This window comes from Lycium barbarum, chromosome 12 (assembly GCF_019175385.1).
Source record: "Lycium barbarum isolate Lr01 chromosome 12, ASM1917538v2, whole genome shotgun sequence".
Lineage (NCBI taxonomy): Eukaryota > Viridiplantae > Streptophyta > Magnoliopsida > Solanales > Solanaceae > Lycium > Lycium barbarum.
The window spans coordinates 86,120,397-86,129,129 of NC_083348.1; the positions used below are offsets into that span (position 1 = coordinate 86,120,397).

At 36.5% G+C, this 8,733-nt stretch overlaps 1 protein-coding gene across 2 annotated transcripts; it reads right to left on the reverse strand.

Moving 5' to 3' along the window:
* Window positions 1–1,796: 1,796 nt before the first annotated feature.
* LOC132623593 (uncharacterized) lies at window positions 1,797–8,240 on the reverse strand. 2 transcript variants are annotated; one of them, XM_060338369.1, is made up of 3 exons: window positions 8,027–8,240; window positions 2,469–2,576; window positions 1,797–2,291 (listed from the first exon to the last, which is right to left on the reverse strand). In XM_060338369.1, the coding sequence occupies exons 1-3, from the start codon at window positions 8,085–8,087 to the stop codon at window positions 2,062–2,064; spliced, it is 399 nt and encodes a 132-aa protein (XP_060194352.1). In that variant the 5' UTR covers window positions 8,088–8,240; the 3' UTR covers window positions 1,797–2,061. The 2 variants fall into 2 exon arrangements, with proteins under 2 accessions (XP_060194352.1, XP_060194351.1); XM_060338368.1 differs by having other exon boundaries at window positions 1,797–2,321.
* Window positions 8,241–8,733: the final 493 nt, after the last annotated feature.

The following is an 8,733-nucleotide window of genomic DNA, read 5'->3' on the forward strand; positions in this document are numbered from 1 at the left end:
ATAATAAAATTTTATAGTCAATAATTAAAACTCATGAGGGAGAGATTTCCTTGAGCATCCATATTTATATCTTGAAAACTTTACTTCTAATAATCTATGGCCGCAATTATAACTATAAAAAAATGCTAAAACTGATGGATAACCAGAGAAGACAAATGCACTCCCTTATTCCAAGAATGACACATCTAAATTGGAGCATCAATTAATTCAGATGTGGTATATTCTTATACTGAATGCTATAACCAGTAACTAAATCTATCTACGTGCCTAAATATTGTACTCTCTCGATCCGAAAAAGATTGTCTTACTTTCCTTATTAGTTTGTCCCAAAAAGATTGGCACATTTCTATATTTAGAAATAATTTAACTTTATGAGATGATTTACAGCCGCACAAATATTTAAGGCTTATTTTGGACCACACATTTCAAAAGTCATTCATTTATTTGTTAAACTCCGTGTCAAGTCAAACTAAGATAATCTTTTTAAAACGGTGGGAGTAACTATTAAACAAAGATAGTTCACAGAAAATGAGGAAAAAGTTTCAGAAAATGAAATCATACGTACAACCATATCTGACATTTGGAAGTTCTCGCTCTATATAGAAATGGGTTTATTTGGGTATATTTACACCTTAATCAAATACTGTTTATTTTTTAGAAGATAATATACTTTTGGTTGATTTAGTTGAATGGACCAAAGTTGAGGAAATGAAATGGGAAGAAGACTTGAAAAATTGACCCCCCAGTTCAAAAGTATTAGTCAGAAATATACCCATACCTTCTCTGAAGTGTAGGATTGTAACATATACATTCTAAGTTTTGTGTAATTGAAGCCGGCGCATGTGGTGATTGTGTATCTAAAAAAAAAGAAAAAAAGCTCTCCGTACAACAAACCACAACGGTAAAAAGCCAAACACGTAGACTCACTCTCTTACCTAATGACACCACCGGCGACCGGATTACCGGCGCGTATAGATCAACCAAAAGACCCTACCACAAAGGCGACCACCTCTATGGTGCCAAAAACAAAGAAGATCGATTATAAGGGAGCAATTGAAGAGAACCCCTCTCATTTCATCCCTATTATCAACGATCCAGTGGTGGTCAGGCAAACAGTACATAACGGCACTCCGGCGGCGATCTTCGATGCTGATAATTACTATGGGGTAATGACTGAACAGTGTAAATGGACTCTAGTGGGAAAATACACGTATGGCAGACCCCAAATCGATTTGATTAGAACTAAATTCAAAGAGCAGATTCCTCTGAAAGGTAAGGTGCGTATAGGCGTGTATGATTATCGCCATATTTTTCTAGATTTTGATAATGAAGCCGACCTAAATGATGTATACTTTAGGAGATTTATTTCTACTGATAATGCTTTGATGAGAATGTTCAAGTGGTCTCCGGATTTCGATCCAAACGAGGAAACCTTTTTAGCCCCAATTTGGGTCTTGTTACCGGAATTGAAGTATCACTTGTTCCAATGGAATTATCTTAGCCAAATTCTTCAGCAAGTAGGAACTCCATTAAAAGAAGATCTGGCTACTAATCTAAGAACTAGGCCAAATTTAGCCAAAGTAAGGATAGAGGTTGATCTGGAAAAAAATCTCCCAAATTCAATTTTTGTTGGAATAGAAAAGAAAGGGGCTGGTTTGAAAGGTTATTACCAAAGATTGGACTACGAAGGCATCCCGACATTTTGCAGAATATGTAGATTACAAGGACATGATCAAATTAATTGTAAAGTCGCAGTTAGAAAGAATGTTAACCAACAGGAAGGAAAACAGGTTGTAATAGAGGAAGGGTCGAGCAAGCAAAAAGAGGGGGAACAAGGAGAAGCACAACAATTAAAGGGAGAAGGAGTGATCACAAAAATGCAAGATGAAGATGGCTTCATTGAGGTCACCAGGAGAAAGAATAAGAAGACCTTTTTTAAGCCAATAAATCAACAAACTGATAAACAAGGAAACAAAAACTTCAAGCTGTAGTCCATGTGCAACAGCAGACACAGCAACATGCGCAGCAACATGAGCAGCAGCATGCGCAGCAGCATGTGCATCAGCATGCGCAGCAGCAACAACAAAATGGGCAGCGGCAAAAGCTCCAGGTGCAGCGGGAACAGCAGGAACAGCGGCATGTGCAGCTGGTACAACAGCATGTGCAGCATGCTACATCAAAAAATAAGAACCAGCAGCAGCAACACGTGCAGAAACAACAGCATTTTACAGCTTTTACAACTGAAAAACAGCATGCGCAGCAGCAAAAACAGCATGGGCAACATTTTACAACTGGAAAACAGCATGTGCGGCATGTTACAACTGGAAAAGTGCAGCTTCAGCAACATGATACAGCCGAAAATGAGCAGCAGCAACATTTAACAGTCGAAAATAAAGAGCAAAATATCAAGGGTGTTGGACCTAAAAGACAGAAAAAGAAACAAAAAGCAAAAAACAAAAAGAACATACCTGCAGCTAGATTCCTCAAGAACATGCTATGGGCGAAACAGAAATCAAAACAAGCCCATATCAAGGATATTCTTGATAAACCAGAGCAATCTAGTAGCAAAGACATACCTGAAAACATCACGACAAAAGAGGTAGCTCAGAACAACATCAAGGTTAATCGAGGGATAAATGAAAATGAGGATCCTGACAGCCAAGGCAGCAGCTCTGAGGGAGTTCATAAGGGACATATGTCCCCTATCACTACAGATACCGAGTGTTTGCAACAAAAAGGTGGTACTTTGGTGATAGATTTGGGAAGTCTTGAGTACATTCCCCCTGGAAAACAAAACAGACATGGCCCAGATATAGAATATGACTCTGATCAGGAGCATGGTTATGACACTAGTGAGGATCAAATAGAAGGAATATCATCTGATGAAGAAGTGCCAGATAGTTTTTTAGATGTTACTAAAGAAGAAGAGGCACAGATTCTGGACAGTTTGGCTGAAATATTTGCTCCAATCCCTAAGGACAATAAAGATCCTATTACACACGAAAGGGAACAAATCATACAACAACAAGGTTTGTCTCCAAGAGGTAACAAAAACAAACAAGGTAAGAACACTAATAAGGGAGACAATACTGTACTCCCAGAAAATTTTGAACAATCTGAAAAGGTTGTTCCACCACCTAAGATTTCTTTATGATTAAATTCATAATATGGAATATCAGGGGGATGACCTCCAAAGGTGCTCTTGAAAGACTAACCAAGGTAGTCAAACTTTATAATATAGATTTTGTTGCTTTGCAAGAACCTTTTTTTAAAAGCAATAAAGTGGAGAAGTTTAGGAGAAGGTTAGGATTTGACCATGCCATCTCCAATTCACATAGTAAAGTCTGGATTTTCTGGAATTCTAACATTGTTTGTTCAGTGATTTCCAAGACTAGACAACAGGTTACTTTGCAGGTTGACTGGCAGGGAAGTACAGACATGTCTTGGATAATTATTGTATATGCTAGATCAAGAGCTAACAAGAGGAAACATCTTTGGAAGAAATTAAGAGACTTAAATTCTATCATTGATGGTCCATAGGTCATTGGTGGGGATTTCAATTCTATAATGGAAGCCGAAGAGAAAAAAGGGGGTGCCTCTTTTAGATTAAGTACTTGTCTAGATTTTATAAATTGTATGGATGATTGCGGTATGACTGATGCTGGTTTTGTAGGTAATATTCACACTTGGTGTAATGGCAGAGGAGGTACTGAAAGAATCCATATGAGACTAGACAGGTTTTTTCACAATGAGGAATGGGCTACTAGATACACAAATATCACCGTGGAGCACCTCTCAAAGACTGGGTCAGACCATAACCTACTATTGGTCACCTGCACTAACGATAACCAACAGGTAATCAAATACTTTAAGTTTCTTAATTTTTGGACTGACCAAGAAGATTTTCTCCCATTGGTTAGAACAATTTGGGAGACTGAAGTATATGGTAATCCTATGTGGAGATTTCATCAAAAGCTTAAAATGGTGGCCAAAGAACTTAGTAAATGGTCTAGAGACAGTATTGGAGATGTGTTCCAGAGAGTCAAGGAAATGGAGAATGAAGTCTCCGCTGCTGAAACTACATACTTGACCTCAGACTCTAATACTGACAGAATGCTTCTCAATAAATCCAAAGCTGAATACATCAAGTGGTTGAAAATGGAAGACTCCATCATCAGGCAGAAAGCAAGAATAAAATGGGCTGAAGATGGAGACTCCAACACAAAATACTTTCATAGCACTATAAGGGCTAGAAGAAGAAGAGCCCAGATTTACAAAATCAAGGACCAGCAGGGTCAGTGGGTAGAAGGAAATGCTAACATTTCACAGGCTGCGATTAACTACTTCAGTGGTATCTTCACCGAAAATCAAAGGGTTGTTAACTTGGATTTTGTAAGAGACTGTGATAATTTGATCAATGCTGAGGACAACTCTCATTTGACTAAAATCCCAACAGAAGAGGAAATCAAGATAGCTATAGATTCTATGGATCCAAATAGTTGTGCAGGTCCAGATGGTTTCAATGGCCTTTTTTTTCAATATTGCTGGGATATCATCCGAAGAGAGGTAGTATCTTTTGTGCTTTCTTTCTTTCAAGGAGCTGACCATACTAAGTTCTATACTCATTCTTGTTTAACTCTAATTCCTAAGGTTACTTCTCCGGACTGTTTTTCTAAACTTAGACCTATCAGTTTAAGTAACTTCTCAAACAAGATTTTATCAAAAATCCTAGCCTTGAGAATCAACACCATTTTGCCTAAGATCATTTCTGAAAATCAATCTGGCTTTGTCAAAGGTAGACAGATAACCGAGAATATTCTCCTAACACAAGAGATTATTCATGGTATCAGATCTAAAGCTGACAGTTGCAATGCTGTTATCAAACTTGACATGTCTAAAGCTTATGATAAACTTTCTTGGAATTTCCTTACTTCTGTCCTTAAGAAGATGGGATTTGCCGAGTTTTTTATACAAATGGTTTTTAGACTGATTTCTAACAATTGGTACTCAGTAATCATTAATGGTACTAGATATGGTTTTTTCAAATCTTCTAGAGGGTTAAAACAAGGTGACCCTTTATCTCCTGCTCTTTTTATAATTGCCGCTGAAACTCTTTCCAGAGCCTTGAATTATCTTCATCATAATAATAGGTTCATTAGCTTCTCTATGCATAAAAAAGGGCCACAGATTAATCATCTAAGCTATGCAGATGACCTTTTATTATTCACCTCCGCTGATAAATATTCTATTAAGCTCATTATGAAACAGCTGAAGTTGTATCAACAGGCATCAGGACAGGTAATCAACAACAAAAAAACTTTCTTTCTCACACAAAGTAAGACCGACAGAATTTATAATAGGAGGATTAGAAGGTGGACCGGTTACAAACAAGCTTCCTTCCCTTTTACTTATTTAGGTTGTCCTATATACTGTGGTAGAAAGAGAATTTCTTATTTCTCGGACATTTCAAAAAAGATCCTTAATAAGATCGCAGGGTGGCAAGGTAGATTTCTATCCGCTGGCGGTAAGGCTGTGCTTATTAAACACGTTTTACAATCTCAGGCTTTACATATATTTGCTGCTCTAATGCCTCCTGTCACAGTTCTTTATGAGATTGAAATGAAATTTGCTAATTTTTTCTGGGGAGAAAAAGATGGTAAAAATAACTATGAGGGTTAAGGACAGAAGGGGGATTGGGGTTCAAGAGCCTTTTGGATATCTGCTACACTTTTACTGCTAAAAGATGGTGGAGATTAAGGACATAACCATCACTGTGGGCCCAGTTCCTAAAAGCTAAGTACTGTCAAAGAAGTAATCTCAACTCTAAGTTGATAGCTTCTAAAGACTCTGCTGCCTGGAAGGATCTGCTTCACATCAGGGATAAAATAGAGACCAATATCAACTAGCATATTAACTCAGGTAATATTTTATTTTGGTGGGATAACTGGACCTTTCAAGGGTCCATTTATCAGATGATTAACCCAACTCCCAAACCTGGTAATACAAAAGTCAAGAATTTTTTACGGAACCAACGATGGGAGTTGGAAAATATGGAGCCTTTTATACCAAGGGATATTTCGAATCTTATCAGGAATATCCCTATTGGTAACGAAGACAAAAAGGATGAGGCTATTTGGAATCTGAATAGTGATGGTAATTTTAGTTGCTCAACTGCCTTTGAATTCCTCAGAAACAAACAGATGGCTGCCCCTATTTATAATTTCATTTGGATAAAAGAAATCCCTTTCAAGATTTCTTTTTTCATGTGGAAACTTTTAAAGAAAAATCTCCCATTGGATGCTTCATTATTGAGATTTCACATTGATAAAGGTCCTAGTTGTTGTTGTTGCAGGATAGCATGCATCGAAACAGGTGATCATGTTTTTGTAGCAAGTGAACTAGCCAAACAAACTTGGCAAATTATTACAAGACCTTTGGGAATGAACATGTTTGGAAACTCGGCCCAATCAATCATATGGCAATGGTGGAGACAACAACCAAGAAATATAGTGCACAAATTCCTTCTACTAATCACACCAGTGATAGTATGTTGGGAGATTTGGAAAGCAAGATGTACAATAAAATTTGAGGAAAAAAAGATCACTGCCTCTAATATATGCTTTCAATCTCTGTTTCAGATCAAGGTGGCCATTGGAAAGAAGTTCAAATTCATTGATTACACATGGAACTGGAGCAAGGTCTGTCTTATGGCAGAAAATTTCAAGGCAGTCATTACAAGCAAAATGATCAGATGGGTCAAACCAATCGGCAACACTTGGAAACTCAACACTGATGGAAGCTATATGAAGAATCAAAACAAAGCTGGTGCAGGTGAAATTGTTAGGAACAAAATTGGGAACTTGATAATGGCTTTTTCGTATCCCTCTCAATTCTACACTAACAATTATAGTGAAGCCTATGCAGCTTTAATTGGAATATCTTGGTGTGTTAATCATCAATTCGAGGCTCTTGAAGTAGAATTAGATTCCATGCTAGTGGTTCAAATGTTAAATGGTACTCTCAAACCTCCATGGAGGATACAAAGTATCATTGATGAAATAAAGACAAAGATGAATCACAGAAACATCTCTATCAAGCATTGCTATAGGGAAGGAAACGAGGTGGCGGATGCTCTACACAAATTCAGGTCCCAATGATTTTTTTGAACGAAGGAGGCCTACCCACTGAGGTTAGAGGTGCCTTAAGGATGAATACTATTTGGTACTTTGAACCTCCTTAATTTATTCACCCGTAGGATGCATTAGCTTATGATAAGTTTCAATGCATTAGCATAGAATCTATGTGTATGATATTTGGATCAAAACCTCAACATGGATGCTTCGGCTGTCCAAAAAATTCAAAGGAGGTAAGGTATTAAGTCCCCCTCCAATATGGTGTAACTGTTGTTTAATTTAAATAAGAAGGTTTCTGCTTTGGTTGAAAAAAAAAAAGAAAAAAAAAAGTGTAATTGAAGCCAAAGAAAGGCAAGAAGAAAAAGAAAAACAGATCAGTCCCTGTAAGTTAGTAAACTCGTCCTCCTCCTCAACCACATTATCAAGGAAATCCATATTTTCACTCTAATAATTGTTATATTTCTCTTGCACCGCTTTTTGATACTTTTTTATCTGCATATATTTATTTGAAGGAAAACAGAAGTTAGAGAGTAAACATTCAGAAAAAAATTAATGTAAACACTCAATTGAAGTGTAAGAAACTTTTTTAGCGCTTAACTAAGTTTAGATTTCAATTATATAGGGTAAACTGATTCATTGGCATCTTCTATACGTCGATCGGACAATGATTTTGACAAATCAAATCGGAAAGAAAAATTCAATTGTTTCTTTTAATTTTTCATTAACAAAAGAAAAGGCAAAGGTTTATGAGATGATTATTTACTTAATAAACTCGTCAAAACGATGGATAAGCACATTACGTATCTGATGTGCTAATTATAAAGCCTGATTAATTTGACTCAGTTATGGCAATTATCAAGAAAGAGGGTTAAAGAGGAAAAGAAAAAGATTACCAATTATTTTAAGGCTGAAATCTTCGTTGAGAGTGATGTGATTTTGACATATACGATACATGTAGAAACGATCAGGAATTACCCTTCCGTCAAAACATCCTTGTAGAAGAACAAATCAGAAGCAGAAAGGAAGAGGCTTTGGATTTTGGTTTTCCCGTTGAAGGATGGGATTATTGGATTGACTTATGATTTTCTAGTTGAGCGATGCGATGATTGGTTTAGTAGCGACTTTTGGACTCATAAAAATTATTTAGCTTTTAATTGAAAAATTAAAGGAAAAGGCCAAAAATTTGACAAAAAAGATAAATAAGAATTCTGCTAGATGAGAGCGCCACGTAGGCGGGTCTATTGCCCCAACTTTATATATATATATATATATATATATATATATATATATATATATATATATATAGATTAGGCTCTGAATAGCCAAAGAGAAACTTATGGTACTTTCTGCTTCGGCTTCTACGTTTTCTGTTCTTATTAGTATCACAAATTTACGCTGGGTGTACACCGTGTACTTAATTCCAAAGAACACCTAATTTTTGGCCATGTTAATACTGTTAGCAATTTATATTAGTATATGATCTTACACATGATCCTCCAATGTCTTGTTTAGTTCTTTTTTCTCGTTTTCACTATCAAGGTCCTTTTTCCAATATATAATAACTAGGAGTGTCTACAGTATGGTTTTCAAAGTTTCAGTT